Source organism: Eptatretus burgeri, chromosome 18 (genome assembly GCF_056783735.1).
Source record: "Eptatretus burgeri isolate ZD-2024b chromosome 18, Ebu_testis_v1, whole genome shotgun sequence".
Classification (NCBI taxonomy): Eukaryota; Metazoa; Chordata; class Myxini; order Myxiniformes; family Myxinidae; genus Eptatretus; species Eptatretus burgeri.
Genome location: NC_140978.1, coordinates 37,043,292 through 37,067,348, shown reverse-complemented (window position 1 = coordinate 37,067,348; position 24,057 = coordinate 37,043,292). Strand labels below are relative to the sequence as shown.

Here is a 24,057-nt window from a genome sequence, read left to right as displayed (position 1 = left end):
GTGTCATCGGTTGCTCTGGTAAATGTACCCTTCTCTGACAGAAATCATCAGAAGAATGATGAGGACCTCATGATTGTGAACGATGCCAAACTGTATATAAGGGAACAAAGGAGTCTCAAGAAATCCACCTTCACTCTGAGTGAGTCAGACATCCAAGGTTTCTTCAGTGCAGTTCGCTCATATTATGTGAAAGCCTGCAATTACATCTTCAAAACCTGGCCGCAAGATGATGAATTAGCCAAGCATGCTCAGGTGCTGGATGTTAAGCTACACCAAGAAGTGGGGTTTGACTGTGTGGAGTTTTTCATCAAGAAATTCCCCTGTCTGTTCAGTGGCGGTGATAGTGACATAGACAGTCTTGAGAGTGAATTCGCTCACTACCAGGCAGACGCCTCCATAGCTACAATTGCAACTGAGACAGTGAGAGTGGATGAGCAGTGGCATCGGATTTCACAGCTCACAGATCCCTGCACTGGTGCCAAGAAGTATCCTAATTTGAGCAAAGTGATGAAGGGAATCTTGGTCATTCCTCATTCGAACGCATCATGTGAGCGGGCACTCAGTCTTGTACGGAAGAATCATACTGAATTTCGTCCCAATTTGAGTGTCAAAACCCTGGAAGCTCTCTTAATTGAAAAACTAGCTCATAGCACCCCTTGCTACCAGAGAGAATACAGCAAAGACATAATCAGAAGGGCTAAAAGAGCCACACAGCTGTCACTCAGCAAAGCTGCCATGGAAAAAGCAAGCAGCAGTAGTACCAGCCAGTAAGGTAAGAAAAATATTGCTTCTTTTGTGCTTTTTGTTAATCTTTGATTGTCCCCTAACTTACTAATATTAACATACATGTAACATTAAAAAGTGCACAATTTTCCCCTTTTTTTGTTCAAAAAGTGGGAATTCTTAACATGTTATATGCTCCAAAATAGGGCTCAGAGGGCACTAGAGAGCGTCTAGAACCCCAGAGCTTCCAGGGCCCTAAGGCGGGCCCTGGACCCCGCCGCAAGGGTCGAGCGCTCCGCGCTCGAGATGTGCGTTTAGCGCACATTATTTGGTGTCGGTTGCAAATCCTCCCTAATTCTGATTTCCAAAAGTTGGCATCTCTGCGACGGGAATCATGGTTGTTAGAACCCTTAGTTTAAATGACAGGCATTTTGGAAAGCCCCGGGGTAGTTTAAAGTTTAATAAAAAGTAGGATACTTAGGAGATGTACCCCTTCACCCCATTCATCCCTTTGCTCTCTGTAGGCCGCTGGAGCCACCTGGGGTTAGATTGCTGAAATCTGTCGGAGGCCATTCTGAGGCTTTGTTGGGCCTCGAGACAGGACGCTAGTCTCTCCCTATTCCCCTCCAGAAAAGGATTTTAGGGGTTGGGAGTAGGTTAGATGGACAGGACAGGTTAGCCGGACAAAGACAGGAAGTGTGTTCGGGAGACGGAATTATAAAAGAAAAAAACAAAGCAAAATAAAAAGGGGCTACATTTTGTTTGTTTTGCAAATTAAGGGAGTGGGAATGGACAGAGACAGGCAAAGGCGATAGGTTGGGGGAGACGGTAGGGTAGGTCCGAGCCCGTGTTCAGAGTGGCCTGCACCACCGCACTCCCTCCAGATCCAGACGGACCGAGACCAGAGGCCGGCCAGCTTCACCTGCCGGCCTGTTGTGCTGTACTTGCTGTTCTGCATTGCCTTGCCATGCCTTGTTCGCCTGCCTCTGCCATAACCCCATGCCTGCTGCCCATATTTGCATTTGCCCCTGTGTTCATCATACATCACCATGTACGCCAGGACCAACTTCGGTGTTTTGCAAGGATTGCCCTGCAGGCAGCCACACCACGGGGACTGCATTGAGCAGCTCATGCACCGTTTCTTGCATCCAGTCCAGTTCCATCCAGTTCATTTCAGGGAGGAGCCAGGGACTGCATTGGGCAGCCGGCTACCTCCCTGTTCTTGCACAAAGGAGCCATACACTGCATTGGGCAGCCTGGCTACCTCTTCAAATGGCCTGTGGGATGGCATATGGCATGCCGTGTTAGGGTGAGTTGCCTCCAGCAGCTGGGGGTAGGGAAGAAAGAAAGAAGTCTCAAGGGGGAACATTTGATCAGGCCCTGAGAGCGACTGACCTTCAACTGCGGAGCAGTCACCCACACAAAACTGTTGATCAACTTTGCCATGCCTTCTTTGCCACAGATGCCAGGTCCTGGGCCATGGTAAGTGTAAAATATTAGTTTGGGTAAAGAATGTAAATAAGTTCTTTGACCCACCTGCATGTTTGTCATAGCGCCGGCAATGTTTGTTCAGTAGTCTGAATGAGTCTGTTATTAGTTACCCAGCGCATTAGGTTTTTTTATTCTTGCGACATGTAGTAAAAATGTCGCACTCAGGGATCCGAAGGTAAAATGTACTGGGGAGAATTTACACATGCTGGTCACACGCAAATTTGACGAGTCGGGACGAGTCTGAAAAAGGGGAGGGGGTAGTTTTACAAATTTGGAAGTTTACTGCACTCAACATACAGGTCCGATAGATCAGTTGTATCGGAAAGTACGTGTTGCCAGTAATGGTCCCGTCCCTGGTCTAATGGGTACTTAAATGTTCATGAGCTGTGGAGTTATTTTGATATTTAGGGTTTTTCTTTTATTTTTACACCACCAATATCAACGCCGATGACACCGCATCACCCTCACCTTCACTTCGCTTCCTTCACCTCTCTCTCTGGCCGACGTCATGGTGGGCGGAGCTCAAGGCGGAGCCGCGCGGCGGCCCTCGACCAATCAGCGTGCAACAAGTGAAGTGACCGTCGCCCGGCCAATCAGATCCCGCGACAGGATGAAACGGCTCCGCGTGATGTCATCACGCCCCCGGGCCATTCAAGGAGCTTGCCGCCCGTTTGGCCAGTGAGAGAGACGAAGAGCGATTTGCGCGCCAAAACTGTCCAGTGAGAGAGACGAAGAGCGATTTGCGCACCAAAAACCAGCCAGTGAGAGAGGGAGTTTTGTGAGGAGGAGCCCCCCACCTCTGAAGAGGGGGGTAATTATCGGCGCGGTCAGCCCGTTGGATAGTTCTGAGAGTTCTGGCAAAGAAGTGAACATCTGCGTGCAAAGTGGTGGAGTGCAAAAGCGTCTGTGTACGGAGTGGTCAGGGCAACGGAGGGTCTTCTCCTGCCAGCTTTCGCCCTGCCGACTTCCGTTCGCCTGGAGCCCGGTCGTGATGGCGTCAGGATCGTGCTGGCTGTCCAGTTCTGCCCCGAGGACCTGGTCCTTGAAGACCGCACGAGGCGGACAGGTCCGAGACAGGCCTCAATAAAGACCATTTTGGTCCGATTAATTATTTGGGTGTGTGCGAATGTGTGTTTGTGGCGCCAGTCAGTTAAGTTGGAAATTGTGTAAGTGCCGTGCTGTAAAAACGTACATTTCTTTTAATCGGTTTAACTCTGCTCTTGCGTGCTTCCCTCGTTCCCCAGTTATTATTGTAAACGAGACAGTACCCGCCCGTAGGGCGGGGAGGGAATGGAAAGGCAGTGTTTGGGTTAGGGTTGGGGTTGGGGTTTTGGTTAGGGTTAGATGTTACGGTTAGGGTTAGGTAACCCTAACCCTAACCCGAACCCAAACCCCAACAGCTTAGTTATCTCATTGTATCCAATGGTTTGGCCATCTATAAAGGACAAACAAACATGAAAAATAGATGTTTTAGTCAATTTAGGACGTCATAACTCGAAAACCGGGAGTCGGAAGTGAATGTCGTCATTCAACTGTCATTTAATTTTGATTATCTGTCGAATGGCGTTGGTCCCGTCTCGATCGGATGAAATTGACACCCCCCCCCCCCATGTCCGTTCTCATGTCCCAAGGATCACTCATGCCAAGTTTTATTTAATTCCATCCAACGGTTCAGCCGCCTATAAAGGACGAACAAACATACATACAAACATATTCTGTTTTTTTTAGTATAGTAGATAAACATTCCTATTTGTGAAATGTATCCGCTCGTTCGTGTCCTTTCCTCCATTGGCTTAGCGTGCTGCATGTTGGGAAATTAGTCAGGCTGTTGCCGCTATAACGGGACATTTAGACCGACGGACCTCGGCGATAAACCGCTCGGATCGCACACGGTTCGAGTACGCTAAGCGGCTCGATCCGTACGGGTGCCGTCGAGGGTGTGGAGACTCGGTAAATCGCCACGTGGTTATCTAGGTATTTTGAAAATTGGCGAATAACCCTGTCCCACGTTGCAGAAATATTGACACTTGACGGTCCGATTAGGGACCCGTACTTTTCCAGAGTTTTCCGAAAAGGTACAATCGAAATTCCAGGCGATCGGTCGAGCTGACTGTACTTCTCCATATAGCGGTCGTGCTCGCGGCCGACACCCAGCCCTGCAACAATATGTCGAGGGATATGGCTGTGATTTCCTGCCCAGCATTGAAGATCTCCATCCATTGTTAGGAGAGCAGAAGCAGTATATCTTGGGGAGAGTGCATGGTCTGAAACCAAATTGATGAATGGAAATCCAGCCATTGGAGAAGAGGAAGGATTTTGATGTCTGAAGCAATGATGGATTCCATAACGTTGCTGATGATTGGAAGAGGGTTGATTGGTCTGTCGTTGCATGGATCTGTTTTTGCACTTTTTTTATGCAGGGCAGTAATGTTTGCTAATTTCCAAGCAGATGGCAGATGACCTTTGGCAAATGAGAGGGTGAATGGAACAGAGAGAAGGTGAACAAGAGCAGAGGAGCAGCTTTTTAGGACACGTGGTCTGATGCCATCTGGACTGGTTGCAGAATCTGAGTTGAGGTTTGACAGCAAACTCTCCACTTTGTCAGAAGAAAAGGACACAGAGTCCATGGACAGTTGGGTACAACTGGGTAAGGTGGGTACAGAAAGCGCTGGGTTTCGTACACAAGATTTTGATGCAAACACCAAGTTTAGGCATTCAGCCTTTTTGCATGCGGTATCAGCAGTCCGGCCATTTGAGGTAAGGGAGGGGATGGAGGGGGAATATACACCAGAAACAGATTTGATTGGACGCCACCAAGATTTGGAGAAGGGTGAGAGGTTTGAGAGTTCAGACTTTTGCATCGAAAGATGTTGTTTTCTGGCTCTCCTGAGGGAAGATACACACTTGTTCCGAGCTTTATGGAAGGAACTGAGATTACCCTCAGTTGGGTTTGCTTTCCATGAGGGAAAGGCAAGTTGTTTCAGGACAACTGCCTTGCCACAAGCTTCAGTGAACCATAGGTGGGAAGAAGGGTAGGACAACTGAAGACGAGAGGGGATAAATCTGTGCCTGAGGGAGAGCAAGTTTCTTTGAAAGAATTCCCAGGATGAATTTATGTTGGAGAAAGTAGCGATGGGAGATCAGCCTAAAGGTTTGATGACTGCTTGGAGACGCTGCCAGTCGGCCTGAGTGCAATGCCAGACTCGACGGTGCTGAGGTGGTTCTCTGATAACAACCAGAGAGATGCCCACTTTGACAAGTATATGGTCAGAAGAACCTCTTGGAGCAGAGGAAGAAAAGCAGATATTTTCAGGGAAATTTGTCAAAATCAGATCCACAAGAGATGGAGTGCCATTGGTTGAGATCCTGGTTGCCATTGGTTGAGATGTTGACCGATTGAGTCAGTCCCAATGAGTCGCACAAGTCTTTTGCTGACGTGCCATGACAGGTGAGAGAGGTACCCACACCGAGCCAACTGGCACAATGATAATTGAAGTCACCACATATGAGGAAGAGAGAGTTCAGAATAGAAGATAGAAGTTGGTCCATGTTTTCGGATAGTGAGGTGTAAATGGAGTCATCACTGTTTGGTGGATGGTACAGTACACATATAAACATTAGGTGGTAGTGGAGTGGAAGCCGTAGCCAGAGGTATTCCTGGGGGTGTGGGGGAGTGAAGGCAGTGCATGGAGAGTGAGGAATAGAGTTTTTGATGAAGAGAGCAACTCCTCCACCAGATCGAGGAGCAGATCTGTCATACCGGAGGAGGGTGTAACCATGGAGAGATACTTGGGAGTCAGAGATGCCTTGAGGGAGAAAAGTTTCTGTGAAGCAGATTATGTCTGGTTTGTCAGTGGCAACCTTTGTGGAAAGATCTGTAAGGTTTGAGCGAAGGCCCCGGATATTTGAGGTCCACACTGTTAATGAAGAGGGAGGGAGGAGGCTTTGGGTGCAGGGGAGTGGAGGAGGAGGGTCGGACATGGGAGGAGGGGTGGAGATTAGGAGAGTTATTGAAAGAGTGTGGGGGATTGTGGAATTGCAGGGGGGAGGGGCCGGATGAGAGGGAGAAAAGGCTCTGCGGTGCTGGGGGGAGAGGGGGAAGAAGACAGTTGGGGATTTGAAGAGGTGGAGTGATGAGATTGAGGTGAGAGGGCAGGGGAAGGAGGGAGCTTTCTGGATGCGAGGGGGCGGGGCAACTTTGAGAAGGGTGAGTGAGGGGGGTGAATGGTGGGAGAAGGTTGAGTGGGGAGAGTTGAGGGAGAAAGGTGAGGGGTAGTTTTTGAGAAAGGTGAGAGGGAGTCATGAGAACCGAACGTGTGAAGGAGGAAGATGAAGCATTATAAGAGATCGTTATTATCGATATATTAAGACTGAAGGACCAATTTTGTGTTCCTCCTCGCGGTCGCATCACGTTTTTCTCGGTACTGTTACCTGAACTGAAAAAACTTCTTTCCTGTAAGAGTGCATCGCACATAGTGGCAATAGTCAACCTTCAACTCTGAAGCAGAATAAACACTTTTCGTTGAGACGGGGGTGAGGAGTCAAGAGGCGGGGGCGGGGGATGAAGAGACGGGGGCAGGGAGTGAAGGGGCGGGGGCAGGGAGTGAAGAGGCGGGGGCGGAGGAGTGAAGGGGCGGGGGATGAAGAGACGGGGGCGGGGGATGAAGAGGGAGGGGCGGGGGATGAAGAAGCAGGAGCGGGGGATGAAGAGGCGGGGTGGAGGATGAAGAGGCGGGGCGGGGGGTGAAGAGGCGGGGGCGGGGATGAAGAGACGGGGGCAGGGAGTGAAGAGATGAGGGCGGGGGATGAAGATACCGGGCAGGGAGTGAAGAGGCGGGGGGCAAGGTAAGCAAATGTTTGGGCGGGGGTAAGCAAATTGAAAGTGGAGGTGGGAGGTGGGGGGGGAATGGGGCAGGGACGGGGGATGAGTAGGCAGGGGCAAGCACGCCCTGTCCAGCCCATGTCCCTCGAGTGTGGGTGAGCTGGTGAGGGTGTTTGAATGAACGGAATCCTTCTGTGACGGGTTTCGGCTCGTCGAAAAATTAATTCCGAAGGACCAATTTTGTGCTCCTCCAAGCGGTTGCGTCACGTTTTTCTCGGAACTGTGACCTGGACTGAAAGAAACTTCGTACCTGGAAGAGTGCATCGCACATCGTGCCAATGGTCAACCTTCAACTCTGAAGCAGAATAAACACTTCGTTTTACATTCGTTTCCATGGCGACGTGCGACCTCACCGCTGAGACGCGTCAGGACGTCATGACATCATCGGTCATTCGCTGACGTCACTACGTCTGTCGTCGACAGACCGTTTCTGCTGAGAGGTGTAATTCCACTCCTCGAAAATAGTGTCTGCAATGTAAAACCCTCTTCTGCACATGCTGACTACCTCAGAATGTGAATTTGACACAAAAAATGTAACAAGAAACATTGTATCTTCTATATATTAATACTGAAGGACCAATTTTGTGCTCCTCCCAGCAGTCGCGTCACGTTTTTCTCGGTACTGTGACATGGACTGAAAGAAACTTTGTACCTGGAAGAGTGCATCACACATAGTGGCAATAGTCAACCTTCAACTCTGAAGCAGAATAAACACTTTTCATTGAGACGGGGCGAGGAGTGAAGAGGCGGGGCGGGGGGCAAGGTGAGCAAATTTTTGGGCGGGGTGAAGCAAATTGAAAGCGGGAGACGAGGGGGGAATGGGGCGGGGGATGATCGGGCGGGGGCTTGGGTGAATTAGGTGGAGTTGAGTGTGAGGGGGTGGACAGGGCAAGTGGGGCGGAGAATGAATAGACGGGGGCGGGGAGTGAAGAAGCGGGGTGGGGCCGGGGTAATTAAAATTTTGGGCGGGGGTAAGCAAATTGAAGGCGGGGGGTGGGAGGCGGGGGGAATGGGGCAAGGGCGGGGATGAGTAGGCGGGGGCAAGCACGCCCTGGCAGTCCATGTCCCTCGAGTGTGGGTGAGCTGGTGAGGGTGGTTGAATGAACGGAATCCGTCTGTGACGGGGTTTCGGTTAGTTCTTAGTCATTTCTGCCATTGGTTTGCCACGGTGCGTAGTGGGGATTAGGAAGGCGGTTGCCGCAGTTCTACATTTGTACCGACGGGCCTCGGGAACCATCCGCTCGTGTAACACACGGTTCGATCACGGTAACGGCTCGTTCCGTTCGAGGCCTGCCGAGGGTGTAAATTCCCTGGGAAGCTTTGCCGCGTGGGTACTTAGGTAAATTGAAATTGTCAATTAACCCGACTCCACGCGGTCCAATTATTGACGATTTATTGTCCTGTATGGGATCCGTACTTTCAGATTTATCTGAAAGGTACGACCTAAATTCCGGTGTGTTCGGTGGAGCCGACTCTATTGTTCCCCTCGTGGTCGTGCTCGCCACCAAGAACTGGCCCCACAACAATAACACCACACATGTGCTGCAATAATTGTTGTGCTTTCATCAAGATATTTTCTTCTGTCTGTCGACTGAGTCTCTGTCGCGCTCTTGTTGATTTGTCGGAAAGTGTACTCTGTCTGCTAATAGACTGGCAATGAAATGATAGAATGTACCTGGAACCATCTGAGAAGCTGCTTCAGTTGATATCCCTGTCGACGCTGAGGTCTGCACCTCCTTTTTGAACAACTTTGTGTCATCTCACAATCTTTGCTGTCTGCAGAAGGGTTTCTTCTTTCTCGTTTACATTTTCCTCCTTTTCGAGCTTCCAATGTCTATCAACAGCATCACCAATAGAAACCCGAGATGCAAAGATGAATGTGGAGCGACAGCTTTGATCAAACACTGCAATACAAGTGTCAAAATGCTGAACAAGTTCCCATTTTAGTGTTACCGCATGGTAGTCTGTATTCCTTACTCCAAGATCTTAAACCATTCTTTTGTATTGATCACATAAAGACTGCACCAGAAAACTCTGCTGTTCATGAAACACAGATTTCTTTTTTGTTGATCCAAAAGAAGTTTAAACGCTTTGTCGAAAGGACGAACATCTTGTGTTCTTGTTGAAGGGATTGAAGTTGCTTGAAAAGGCGTTCATACATGGTTTGAGGTGGCACACATCAATAGCCACCGTGTCATGTCCTGCACCAATGACCCTGTACGACTATCTCATTTATGTTCAGATTTTTAGCAAGACTCATGATTGTTTCCTGGTTATCATTTGTCGACACTTTACATTGTGGTTCTTTCCCCTGGAACCATCGGTTATATGTAACGCATCATACCTTTCCTTGATAAGGCTCACCGTGTTGTCCGGTCAATATTCTCTCTTCTGAACTTGCCGTTGGTTCTTCCTTATTTCAAATCGAGGTTTTAATCCCAAGCCTCCTTTCTGTTAGTTTGTAGCCTTTTTCATTGATGTACACATTTCTGCATTTATTTTACCATGTGGGGTGTTTGGTTTCCCAGCTTCACATGCTCCAACCAAATTTGGTCAACTTTGTCCATTTGCAAATGTAAAGCAGTTGTCTCTTCTGACGATTATCGCCGACTTAACTGTTTTAAATGTATACTTTTGAAGATTACACATTCTTTGACTTTGCTCACCTCGACATATTATCCATTTGCTGTGGTTGGTTTTCACTGAATCACATCTTCTCTTCGTTTGTTTGAAGTGACACACTTCCTTCCAGAACTCGCTTTGACGGCTTACTCATCTTTCATCTCAATCTGAAAAGTAACAAGAAGAGTGTTTAACATCCAGTTGCATGTCTGTTTTGCTGAATTACAGACTCCTCGAAGTGTGCATGAATTACCCGCTCAGATTACCAGCCACGTCGTCCTCAAATCGTCCAGGAACACGAGCAGCAGCAGAAGCTCACCTCGGGCCTCCAATCCACACTCCAAAGGAAACCTCTCTGTCCCGCTCACATTTCCAGCCCTTTCTCCACAGGATCTCCTTCACCTCAACGTCAGGGTTGTGGTTTCGGAATCGCCATCAACACCACCAAGCAGTGAGTGAGATGGTGTGACGAGGTGATTATGTGCCGCTTTCCTCAACGCGGTGTGTTGTTTGTGTTTGTGTTTGTGTGTGTGTGAAGCCTTTTCCTTGAATGATATAAAATTCCACACTCCTGCAACTCTCTCCACCAAATTTTATATACATGCTGGGAATACCCAGGGTCAGGTCGTGGGCACAACCCCCTCCACCCCCCAAATCACTCAACCCTTGAAGGAAATTCACTGTCGACATGGTTATGTAGGTCTGGAAATCTAAGAAATAAAAACAGCTGGTCTAATCAACACCAAATATTACAAACGTGCCAGGGGTACCCACGGTCAGGTCAAGGCCAACGTGCAGCAGCTTAAAACTTAGCCAACATTCTGAAATACAAGAACCCAAAATTTGCTTCCTCTCGGTGCTCCGGTTTGGCCTCGAAAGAGAAACAAACACAGAAACACTTTAAATTACTTCCATAATTAGTATCATGAGGAGACATTTCCAAAACAATATTTTCGACACCGTTCCTTGTATTTATAAATGACATCACTTGAAAGGAAAAGAGATTTTAGGTTAATTTTATTCTCTGTAATTACAAGAGAAAATCTACATTCACACAAGAAAATTAACACTTTTATCAAAGACAATTCAACAGTGGAGTCTTGGGTGCTGGAGTGAAATGTAACATCAAGGTTGGAGAACCTTGGAGGGATACTTGTGGAAAAGATCCTTCAGGAACAGCAATGAAGGAGAGCCATTGGGAATGATTATTGAGGAGATGAGTCCGCTCAGGCTGGAGATGTTTTGGAAGAATATTTGAAGTCGATCCAGATGATGATGGCAGCAGCTGAAGGGAAGGAGGAAACAAAAAAACGGTAAAGATAATGTTGGAGTGTAAATGTGGTTACACAGTGTTGAAGAGACGCGTGGTGTGCAGTGATGAAGAGACACATGGTGTCCAGTGATGAAGAGACACATGGTGTCCAGTGATGAAGAGACACATGGTGTCCAGTGATGAAGAGACACATGGTGTCCAGTGATGAAGAGACACATGGTGTCCAGTGAAGAAGTGACGCATGGTGTCCAGTGATGAAGTGACGCATGGTGTGCAGTGATGAGTGACGCAGCAAATCCCAAGGGTTCATGGCTGCAGTTTCCTTCATGAGTGACAGACCATGATTGGCATTGCTTGTACAAATCAGGGAGAGACCTCACCTGTTTCATGTTGGCCGATTCATTCTAATGTGTAAATTGTCTTCACTCGGAATTATTGAGTTCTCATCATAAACAAGGAAGTGACAAATTGACAAACAAGGACACAAAAAGGATGCAAATCATTAAATCAAGTCCAAGGAAGGTTTAAGTACCTGGAGTTCTTGAGACTGATGTTCATTGAAAAAATGCTGAATCGGCCATCTGCAAGAGCCTGGTGTATCGTCTTTTATTTCTAGATAGTTTGTACGATGGAACGATGAGAGAATCGTTGCCAAACATGGCATCTTCCTCCCCAGCAACTGTCACGATGACGTCTTCCTCTGCACACACAACAACAACATGGTCAAAAACACGAAGTGGCATTGTCATCATAATCTCCATCATTCTCACGTGTCCCAACACAGTCCTGGAATGCATCTCTCTCTCTCTCTCTCTCTCTCTCTCTCTCTCTCTCTCTCTCTCTCTCTCTCTCTCTCTCTCTCTCTCTCTCTCTCTCTCTCTCTCTCTCTCTCTCTCTCTCTCTCTCTCTCTCTCTCTCTCTCTCTCTCTCTCTGTCACTCTGTCACTCTGTCACTCTGTCACTGTGTCACTCTCTCACTCTCTCACTCTCTCACTCTCTCACTCTCTCACTCTCTCACTCTCTCACTCTCTCACTCTCTCACTCTCTCACTCTCTCACTCTCTCACTCTCTCACTCTCTCACTCTCTCACTCTCTCACTCTCTCACTCTCTCACTCTCTCACTCTCTCACTCTCTCACTCTCTCACTCTCTCACTCTCTCACTCTCTCACTCTCTCACTCTCTCACTCTCTCACTCTCTCACTCTCCCACTCTCAATGTTATTTCACTTTCCCCTGCAATTTCACAACTTCATTTTTCTTCATCACCATCTCCCACCATATTTACATGAACCTTTACTTTCTGACAGTTTCCAAGAGAACTTTGGTAATTTGGTCCATCATGCCTGCACCTCCTGCAGAAGCACACAAATCCCCACTTACTGTTCAAATTTATATTTAAAAACCTCTGATGTCCTTCGGGTGAACCAAGATGTACAACTTCAGGGAAAGGAGCTCGAGTCACCCCAAGCTAATTGGAAGTGGGATTGTAAAAATTTAGTTTTTCAAACAATTAACTTTAATGATCATCCAGGTGCACACAATGGCTTCTGCATGAACACATCAACACTCGTACCATACTTCCACCAACTGGAAGATTTGTTTGGTACTTCTCTGACTTCGATTGCAGCAAAACATTCGTGTTTTCACCATTTCGAAGGCACGGACAAAATGGGACACGATGGAGGTGAAGAACACGGAGTTTAGACAAAGTTTGTAATAATTTATGCGAGGTAAGAATCTTGGTAACTTACGTTCCATCCGGTAAGAAGGTTTCTTGTAAGAGGGTGGAGGAGGAGGGAACGAGCGCCTCTTCTGGGGGGTCTTTGGAGAAAGAATAAAAATATAAAAGATTAAACACATCGATGTGTTCATCAGATTGATAACTTGTTCAGGAAAGGGAACAGAAGGAGATGAACTGATGGAACAGGTAATCGATGACAAGGTGAATTAGTCGATTTGATCCAATCAAGGTGAGTTATAATTCTTGTTATTTATCCTGCGTGGGGATGACCATGCCAATATGTGACCTTTATCACAAAAATAATAATTACAATTATCCAACTGAACAACTTCATCGTGGGGTTCACTGTGTTTGTACCCAGTGTGTTCACCCCCAACTTCTCCCAAGTACTGAAGAGTCCTCACCTGTTGAAGGTCCTGCATACGGTCTGATCCATCAACACCGTGCTGCACCTGTTGCAGGCTTTGATCACGTTGAGGTTTTTGTTCCTTCTGCACTCCAACAACGTGTGGTTTCTGTTGTTGACCTGGTTGCTCTTTGAGCGATTCATCACGTTCAGGTTTTCGTTCCTCATCACTTTTCCTCTGTACTTCCTCTCTGTGCTTTTGTATTTTTTTCTTTCTCTGTCGATGTGCTTCTTTTTCTTTCTGGTGCACCTCTTCCTGGTTCATTTCCCCATGTTTATCGTGCTCTCGTCTCTTTCTCTCCTTTTCCTCACATCGCCAAACCTCATGTTCCCGTGTCTGAACGTCGTTTTCTCGTTTACGTATCTCCAGCTCCAGCAGATGTACCGCCTGCTCTCGACACAAACACTCTTCCTCTTTTATTCTCTGTGTCTCCACAAATTTATCTTGCCGCCCACTCTCCTCCTCTTCTCTTTGGTGCACCAGTTTCTCCCTCTTCTCCACATCCTGTTCTCTCAATCTTATCTCGTCCTCTTGGCGACATGTCTCAAACTCTCTGTGTTTAATCTCGAGTTCTTTCAATTCCATCTTTTTATCAAATCGAGCCTGTTGTTCCAACTCGATTCTCTCTCGTTTATCAATCTCTCTCTCCAACCCGAACAGCACGTGCTCACTGTTTAAAACTTGTTGCTCTTTTTGCTGAATCTCAAGCATTCTGCGTGTCTGCTCCTGATGGACCGATTCCTTCCATTGTAGGAATTCCTCTTGTTCTCTCAGGAATCCCTCTTCCATTTCCCTCCACTCTGCCTCCTTTATTTTATTTAGCTCTTCTTCATTCTTTTTCACCTGTTCTTCCTCATCACGTTTTCTCATTTCCTCTTCCTTGTTTCTCCTCTGCTGCTCTTCCTCTGTTTTATTCTGCTCTTCTCTCTCTTTTCTCCATCGTTCATCCTCATGTCTGTGTTGAACGTCTTTGTCCTGCACAGATTTTTCTGCGAGCTGAATTAATCGCTCTCTTTCTTTCATTCGTTCTTCTTTCTGGTGCAATTTTTCACCTCTTTCCTGTAGTTTCTCTCTCTCTCTCTGCCACAACTGTTCGAACAATGCCTTTTTTTCTTCCATTCTTTTATCCTCCTCTTCCTTCACCTTCTGAATCTCCAACACCTCCTTTTGTTGACCCTCCTCCAGCAACGGCCGCTCCTTTTTTCCCATTTTTTTCTGCAAGTGCTTCCGGCCACAACAAAAACTGCAACAAAACAAGGGCAATGCTCATCAGTTTGAGGAAAATGTATGATTTTGTGAACGACAAAACACATGCTCCATGAGTGTTGCATTGAAGAAAACGAAGATGAGACGATTCAATTCCTTACACACATGGTCTGATTGAAAGATATCTTGACCAATCAAATCTCAACGAAACTACAGACACTGGAATACAAGCAACAACAAGGACAGTCGGAAGAACACATCCCTCTGCCAGGCTGATTAGTTTACGTTTTGTATCCCAGTGAAAGGCTGGATCTGGATTTGGATGTAAACTAAAATGTAATCGGCTTGTTCTGGTCACCAACAAACTCATCCTCCAAGTTTCATCCGAATCCGTCCCGAACTTTTTGCGATATCACACTGTATGTGTATCGTTTTAGCCCAATCATTCAATCGTGAAAAATGAGTTTAAAAAATCCTCGGATCCAGATCCGGATTCAGATCTTCACCAAAATCAAATCATTCAGTCAGTGTCACATGCCAAACCTCTCCAACAAATTTCCTCCAAATCCATCTTCAACTTTTTGAGATATTGTTCACAATCAGACAAACAAACAAACAAAAGAGAAAGGGGTGAAAACAAAATGTCCATCCACCTGCAGTGGAGGAGGTAATAAGACCAGTCTCTGGACCGTGGGCCTGTTTGTGTACAAGCGAACACATCTACGGTATTTCCAGTCTTGTCTGTCTCCTTGGTCATTTCTTTCTTATAGTGTGTCTGAGGCCTTAAGGTTGTCTGAGGACCTTCCGATCGTATGAAACCCAGGGCACGCAGTGTGTAATAGTTCATTTGTAATTGTATCTTTTGTTTTCCCTACCCTGTTGTTGAATACACTTTGTAAGGAAAAATAGAATTATAACAATAATAATGACGAGCCGAAACCCCTTCACAGGAGGATTCCGTTCATTCAACCACCCTCACCAGCTCACCCACACTCGAGGGACATGGACTGGATAGGGTGCTTGCCTCCGCCTACTCATCCCCCGCCCCATTCCCCCCCCCCCGCCTCCCACCCCTTGCCTTCAATTTGCTTAACCCTGCCCAAAAATTTAATTACCCCGGCCCCGCCCCGGCCTCTTCACTCCCCGCCCCCCGTCTCTTGATTCTCCGCCCCCTGTCCACCCCCTCACACTCAACTCTGCCTAATTCACCCCAGCCGCAGCCCACTCATCCCCCGCCCCATTTCCCCCCGTCTCCCGCTTTCAATTTGCTTACACCCGCCCAAAAATGTGCTTACCTTGACCCCCGCCTCTTCACTCCTCGTCCCCGTCTCAACGAAAAGTGTTTATTCTGCTTCAGAGTTGAAGGTTGACAATTGCCACTATGTGCGATGCACTCTTACAGGTACGAAGTTTCTTTCAGTCCAGGTCACAGTCCCGAGAAAAACGTGACGCGATGGCTAGGAGAAGCACAAAATTGGTCCTTCAGTATTAATATATAGAAGATACAATGTTTCTTCTTACATTTTTTGTGTCAAATTCACATTCTGAGGCAGTCAGCATGTGCAGAAGGGGGTTTTACATTGCAGACGCTATTTTCGAGGAGTGGAATTACACCTCTCAGCGGTTACGGTCTGTCGACGACAGACGTAATGACATCAGCGAATAACAGATGATGTCATGACGTCCTGACGTGTCTCAGCGGTGACGTCACACGTCGCCATGTAAACGAATGCAAAACGAAAAGTGTTTATTCTGCTTCACAATTGAAGGTTGACAATTGGCGCTATGTGCGATGCACTCTTACAGGTACGAAGTTTCTTTCAGTCCAGGTTACAGTACCGAGAACAACGGGACGCGACCGCTCGGAGGAGCACAAAATTGGTCCTTCAGTGTTAATATATAGATCATAACTTGGGCTCTGTGGAGTGATTCTCGTTTTCCTAATTTCAAGCCACACTGTGGCTCTTGATAGTCCGTTGAAGAAGAGGTTGGGTTCAGGAGCGACTCGTGTCCCAAACAAAACATTGCCCCATCCAACATGGCAAAACCATTCATGTCACCAATTCAGTACCGGCCATGAAGGAAGTACCAGCACATCGCTCAACTGGCTGAGACGTTCTTTTAATTGTGGTTTGTCAGGATTCAGACAGGAAACTGGCCTGGTTCCAGATGATGAACATCGTTTCATGTTTTCATGGCAGGTGTGACTTGTGACTGTCACTTTGAAGGAGAGTGTGCTCCGTGTTCCGGTCCTCCCTGTTGTCACTGGACCAGACATTCGTTTGCCAGACTTTATGATTGGTAATAATTTAATGTAAACTCGTTTCAAAGTTCTGTACTATCTTGTCCTCTTGGATGAAGTAATTATTTAAATATTGATGAAAAGTCACGTGATATTTACCAGTGAATGCCGGGCTTTCTTTGATTCCTCCTCCTCCCGAACCACATCGCTGGTTTAAAGGAGATCACGACGACGAATAAGAGGAGCGCGATCGTGACGAACACGACATCGCGAACCTTCGACATCACCGAAACCTCCACATCATCATTGTGGAACAACTATGGACATGGACAAGGGCAGAAACAAGAGAAATTAGAATCAAGAGAAATTGAAATTTAACTAAACAACATTTATTTATTATTTTACAAAATCCAAAACTTTGTAACAAAACAAGACGAAGATGTTACAAACACAGTGGTTCATGGAATGTACGAGAGTTTATCATTTGAACCACACTTGACAAGTTCAGCTTCATAAGGAGTTTGGGAAGTGACTTGTGATTTGTTGAGAATGCTGCGGATAACTCGACTACCCTTTACAAAAACACCGTGGAACCTTCAACGTACACCGACAATGAGTGCTGCACACGGGTCCTCGTGCTTCACGTTCCTCTGATGGTGCACACATTGATGGACCACAATACAGGTGAAACACCAGGGCAGCAGTTTATACCGGGATAGAGATTCCAACCCAAGCAACACAGCTCAGAGGTGAGTGTGCAAACTGTGAGTGTACAGCAGCCCTGAGATGTATTTTTTCGATATCAATATCCACTGAACAAACGAGGAATGTGAAGATTCCTCCATCGACACGACCATGAAGGAGCTTTTCCCTTTCAGGAACAAATTCCAAGTTTCCTTGGTGGAGAAAGTTCACTTGGAGTTTCCAACCAAAAATAAATTCTTTATATTCTTCATCACATGCTCATGGTGAACAGGGATCACAACAATTTAAAGGACACACAAGGAATATCAATATGGGATTTTAAAGATTACTCCTGGAATCTTTCATTTCTGCAGAAAAGTGCCATAAGACAAGACAACCGGCGAAAGAGGAATGAAAATGGCAAAGCAGTGGGACCTGATGAGATCCCACTGGAAGTACGGACCTGCCTCGGTGAATGTGGAGTCAGGTGTTGAATAAACGATTCACCTGTGTTATGATAACAGAGGAGGTTCCAAGGGAATGGAGGCAAAACATTCTGGGAATATAAATTAAATAAGGCCTTTAATTATCTTCAAAAGGGATGTTTTAATTAACCCAAACACCCAATTTTCACTTCCTTGGAGTTCCCTTCACATGCAAAGTTTCATGATGCTCGGTTTCATGGTTTTGGAGTTATGGAGGAGACACTGATGTTAAAACACAGACACACACACACACTAACACACACACACACACACACACACACACACACACACTGACACACAAACACACACACACACACACACACACTGACACACAAAAACACACACACACACACACACACACACACACTGACACACAAACACACACACACACACACACAAACACACACACACAAACACACACACACACACAAACACACACACACACACACACACACACACACACACACGACAAGTTTCCTCAGAACTTTTCCAGGATGTTCTTGATAAACATCATAATTTATCCAAACAGGTTTCCACGATGATTTATATCTTCTTACGAGTTATCCCCAACTACCAAGTACAATGTGATTACAACACCACACACAAATATACACACACGGGACTACAACTTAGCCGACACACAAAGTACCCCCCCCCCCCAGTGGGTTTACTTCTCAGAATAATTTTATTTTCCATCTCCAGGGAATCTCCACATTTTGAAACCCTTCGGTGATCGAATGGTTCTTCCAACAGCACAGTATCCCGCCATTTTAATAACAATGATGAACGATGGTTTATTCATTCAATGAACAATCGAACGATACAAAATGATGGTCATCACCCACGTGGCCAGACAAACCTTGTCGTGACTCCGAGTAAACTGTATCAAGACTCCAGTTTACATGTTTGTGAATCTTCAACAATCTCTGATCATCTCAATGGATGGAGGATCGTTTTGAATCCCACTCCTGTGGCCATTTTACTAACATGACGAATCACTCTCTTCATGTCGCTTCCTCCACTCACACACACTCCGCCCCACGATCGACGTTCTTGTGAGAAAGTTATTTCCGTGAAACGTTTTATATTTGAATCACACTCGCTGTGTCACTCTCGTCTTCACTCGGATTTTCAATCGAATCCAAAACAAGAGAAATCTAACATGGAATACACCACCGGTTCACTTCTCCATCAACCCACAAACGTTATCTCTTACCATCACCGCTTACCTGCTGTGGAGGTCGGGATGGTTCTCCGGAGACGAACATCATGACCGCTGCGATCAGAGACCACATCTCTCATGCACGTCTATCCACGGAATGGCGTTTCACAATCAATCTCTGTATTAAATGATCCCGAATATGGAATTCTCATTGTCTCCAACAACAACCATTGTGACGTCATAATTGCCTGTGGCCACGCCCCCTCCTCACCGCGTCATTTATTTTGACCGTTCCACCTTTTGTAGAATTAATTTTATTTTTCTCTGATTAATCTCGGTAAAAACCATGCGGCCCAAGTTGATGAACATCACGAGTGTTTTATCCGCCCTGTTTCTGACCTGTAATCAGAGTTCAGATTCTCGTTTTTATGTTTAATTTAACAAAAATACGATCGCACTATTTTATTATCGCGCCGTTGAGAATTGTAGTGCAGTTTACCGCCGCGCGTTAATTCCGGGGAAGACGCACTATTTCCGGGGACAGAGGAATGACGTCAATTTACTGAAAAATAGTCTCAATCAGCAACACGATGAATAAACTAATACGTATCAGTAATTAGTGATAAACAAATACATATCAGTAATTAGTAATAAACAATGTGAATCTTGCACATTTACGATGGTATTCTGGTGTGAAGGAATGGATGAAGGGAGGGTGTGTGGATGGCGGTTTCCTGGTGATGAAGGACATGATGTTGACGACGAGGAGAATAATGACGCACGAGGAGGATTTGGCGCGATCGGAGAACTGAACGATCACTTGGACCATCGACAGAAGGTTTCATTTGAACGTCACGTGTTTCACCTCGTCGGACAAGGTAATTACGTCACTAATTACATGACGTGGTTTCGGAAGGGAGTGAGGTGGGATGAAGTGAAGTGAGAAGGACTCCATCAGACTGCGGACGACAGCTTTGCATGTGGTCAGGAGCTCAGGTGTGCCGAGGAAGGACTTTGCACGACGGAGGATGCTGAGTCGGCGAGTGGTTTTGGAGACCGGATTGGAAATGTGGATTTCCCAGGAAAGATCATGGCAGATGGAGAGACCCAGAAGTTTGAATGAAAGGATTTCTTCAGAGGATTGTTTGGAAAGTAGATCGGGGCGGGGAGTTTTCCAAAAGGTCCTTTCAGAGAGACATAGTGAGAGTGTGAGATTGGTCATGATTGAAAGACATGTTCCACGTGTTGGACCAGTTTGTGATTTTATCCAGATCTGCAGAGAGCGAAGAAGCTGCTGCTTGCCGGTCTGAGGGATGACAGATGGTACGGCAGAGGGTGGAGTCATCAGCAAAGAGATAAATTGGATTTTCCAGAGAGTCGGAGAGATCATTGATTAAAACCAGAAAAAGAAGAGGGCCCAGAACACTGCCTTGAGGAACTCCAGCCTGAACAGGAAGAAGGGATGAGAGAACTCCATTTTGGGCCACACGTTTACTGCGACACGAGAGGAAGTCTGCGAGCGGTGAGTGGAGATGGCCTTGGATACCATAGGAAGAGAGTTTGGTGAGCAGGGCAGGGTGCCAGACCGTGCCAAAAGCACATGATATGTCGAGGGATATGGCTGTGATTTCATGCCTGGCATTGAGGATCTCCATCCATTGTTAGGAGAGCAGAAGCAGTATATCTCGGGGAGAGTGCATGGTCTGAAACCAAGTTGATGATCGGAAATCCAGCCATTGGAGAAGAAGGATTTTGATGTCTGAAGCAATGATGGATTCCATCACCTTACTGATGATTGGAAGAGGGTTGATCTGTCTGTTGTTGCAGGGATCTGTTTTTGCACCTTTTTATGTAGGGCAGTCATGTTTGCTGATTTCCAAGCAGATGGCAGATGACCTTGAGCAAATGAGAGGGTGAGTGGAACAGAGATAAGGTGAACAAGAGCAGAGGAGTAGGTTTTTTACACACCTGGGCTGATGCCATCTGGACTGGTCGCAGAATCTGAGTCGTGGTTTGACAGCAAACTCTCCACTTTGTCAGAAGAAAATGGACACAGAGTCCATGGACAGTTGGATGCAACTGGGTAAGGTGGGTACAGAAAGCGATGGGTTTCGTGCATAAGATTTCGATGCAAACACCGAGTTTAGGCATTCAGCCTTTTCACATGCGGTATCAGCAGTCCGGCCATTTGAGGTAAGGGAGGGGATGGAGGGGGAACATACACCAGAAACAGATTTGATTGGACGCCACCAGGATTTGGAGAAGGGAGAGAGGTTTGAGAGTTCAGACAATAGCATTGAAGGATGTTGTTTTCTGGCTCTCCTGAGGGAAGATACTCACTTGTTCCGAGCTTTATGGAAGGAACTGAGATTACCCTCAGTTGGCTTTGCTTTCCATGAGGCAAAGGCAAGTTGTTTTAGGACAAGTGTCTCGCCACAAGCTTTTAGTGAATCATAGGCGGGAAGAAGGGTTGGACAACTGAAGACGAGAGGGGGATAAATCTGTGCCTGAAGGAGAGCAAGTTTCTTTGAAAGAATTCCCAGGATGAGTTTATGTTGGAGAAAGTAGCGATGGGAGATCAGTCTAGAAGTTTGATGGCTGCTTGGAGACCCTGCCAGTCGGCCTGAGTGCATGCCAGACTCGACGGCGCTGAGGTGGTTCTCTGATAACAACCAGAGAGATGTCCACTTTGACAAGCACGTGGTCAGAAGAACCTTTGGAGCAGAGGAAGAACAGCAGATATTTTCAGGGAAATTTGTCAAATCAGATCCACAAGAGATGGAGTGCCATTGGTTGGGATCCTGGTTGCCATTGGTTGAGATGTTGACCGATTGAGTCAGTCCCAATGAGTCGCAGAAGTCTTTTGCTGACGTGCCATGACAGGTGAGACAGGTACCCACACCGAGCCAACTGGCACAATGACAATTGAAGTCACCACATTTGAGGAAGAGAGAGTTCAGATGAGAAGATAGAAGTTGGTCCATGTTTTCGGATAGTGAGGTGTAAATGGAGTCATCACTGTTTGGTGGATGGTACAGTACACATATAAACATTAGGTGGGAGTGGAGTGGAAGCCGTAGCCAGAGGTATTCCTCGGGGTGTGGGGGAGTGAAGGCAGTGCATGGAGAGTGAGGAAAAGAGTTTTTGATGAAGAGAGCAACTCCTCCACCAGGACGAGGTGCAGGTCTGTCATACCTGAGGAGGGAGTAACCAGGGAGAGATACCTGGGAGTCAGAGATGCTTTGAGGGAGAAAAGTTTCTGTGAAGCAGATTATGTCTGGTTTGTCAGTGGCAACCTTCGTGGAATGATCTGTAAGGTTTGAACGAAGGCCATGGATATTTGAGGTCCACACTGTTAATGAAGAGGGAGGGGAGGAGGCTTTGGGTGGAGGGGATGGGAGTGGAGGAGCAGGGTCGGACAAGGGAGGAGGGGTGGAGGTAAGGAGAATTGTTGAAAGAGTGTGGGGGATTGCAGAATAGTCCGGGGGGGGGCCGGATGGGAGGGAGGAAAGGCTCTGTGGTGCTGGGGGAGAGGGGAGGGAAGAGAGGGGGCAGAAGGCAGTTGAGGATTTGAAGAGGTGGAGTGGTGAGAGGGCAGGGGAAGGAGGGAGCTTTGTGGATGCGAGGGGGTGGGGCAACTTTGAGAAGGGTGAGTGAGGGGGGTGAATGGTGGGAGAAGGGTGAGTGGGGAGAGTTGAGGGAGAAAGGTGAGGGGGTCGTTTTTGAGAAAGGTGAGAGGGAGTCATGATAACCGAACGTGTGAAGGAGGAAGATGAAGCATTATATGGCAAAGCAGTGGGACCTGATGAGATCCCAGTGGAAGTATGGACCTGTTCGATGAACACGTGGTTCAGGTGTTGAATGAACGATTCACCTGTGTTATGATAACAGAGGAGGTTCCAAGGGAATGGAGGCAAAACATTCTGGGAATATTAATTAAATATGGCCTTTAATTATCTTCAAAAGGGATGTTTTCATTTACCCAAACACCCAATGTTCACTTCCTTGGAGTTCCCTTCACATGCAAATTTCACGATGCCCGGTTTCATGGTTTTGGGGTTATGGAGGACACACTGACACACACACTCACACACACACACACACACACACACACACACACACACACACACACACACACACACACACACACACACACACACACACATACACCTTTATTGCCTCATATTGCTCTTAAATCTCAACCATGGCATGAATGATGGACCATAACGTGTTCTTAACCAATGTTTAAACTACAACACCAACACGAATTAAAATAAACTAGTACGGGCCGTAGAGGCAGGCCCGTAGGTGCGTGCCAGTATTTGCAGCCCTCTCTCGCCCCTCTCTCTCTCCCCCCGCTCTCCCTCCTCTCTCCCTCCACTCTCTCCCCCTCTCTCCCTCCCCTCTCTCGCCCCCCTCTCTTGCCCCCTCTCTCCCCCCTCTTTCCCCCTCCTGTCTCCCCCCTCCTCTCTCACCCCTCTCTCTGTAAATGTATTCACAAAAAAGAACATTAATTGTGACGTCATTCGTGATGTCATAGCACCGTGTCTTGTCATTGGTGGACAGATAAATGGCCGTAACTTGGGAACTGCTTATCCGATTAATATCAAACCTTGAAAAGGCACATCCGCGGGTCCCCAGCAATATTCCTGGCAAGTTTCAATCAGATCGGACCGTCAATCGTGCAAAAAAAAAAAAAATTGTGACGTCATTCTGGATGTCAAAGCACCGTGTCTTGTCATTGGTCGACAGGTAAATGGCCGTAACTTGGGAACCACTCGTCCGATTGACATCAAACCTTGAAAAGGCAAATCTGCGGGGCCCCTGCAATATTCCTGGCAAGTTTCAATCCCATTGGACCGGCGGTCGTCGAGAAGCTGCGGTCGCAGACAAACAGACAGACACACACACACAGAGATTGCTGGAATTATAGATAAACTAGTACGGGCCCGTTGGGGCGTGCCAGTATGTGCAGCCCTCTCTCGCCCCCTCCTCTCTCCCCCCTCCTCTCTCCCCCCTCCTCTCTCACCCCTCCTCTCTCACCCCTCTCTCTGTAAATGTATTCATAAAAAAAAAAAACATTAATTGTGACGTCATTCGTGATGTCATTGCACCATGTCTTGTCATTGGTCGACAGAT

At 46.9% G+C, this 24,057-nt stretch overlaps 1 protein-coding gene and 1 long non-coding RNA gene across 2 annotated transcripts in view; one reads left to right on the top strand and one right to left on the bottom strand.

Moving 5' to 3' along the window:
- The first annotated feature begins 2,873 nt into the window (after positions 1-2,873).
- Positions 2,874-24,057, top strand: part of LOC147008896 (uncharacterized) — a 42,843-nt gene continuing 21,659 nt past the window's right edge. Inside the window, exons 1-2 of the long non-coding RNA XR_015053131.1 lie at positions 2,874-3,280; positions 9,947-10,169. This is a non-coding gene — a long non-coding RNA (uncharacterized LOC147008896). The remainder of the gene's footprint in view (positions 3,281-9,946; positions 10,170-24,057) is intronic.
- On the bottom strand, positions 10,719-14,348 carry LOC147008897 (uncharacterized). The gene is made up of 4 exons (XM_085863487.1): positions 13,137-14,348; positions 12,743-12,812; positions 11,524-11,691; positions 10,719-11,003 (listed from the first exon to the last, which is right to left on the bottom strand). Exons 1-3 carry the CDS (start codon positions 14,346-14,348, stop codon positions 11,546-11,548), a joined length of 1,428 nt encoding a protein of 475 aa, XP_085719613.1. The 3' UTR covers positions 10,719-11,003; positions 11,524-11,545.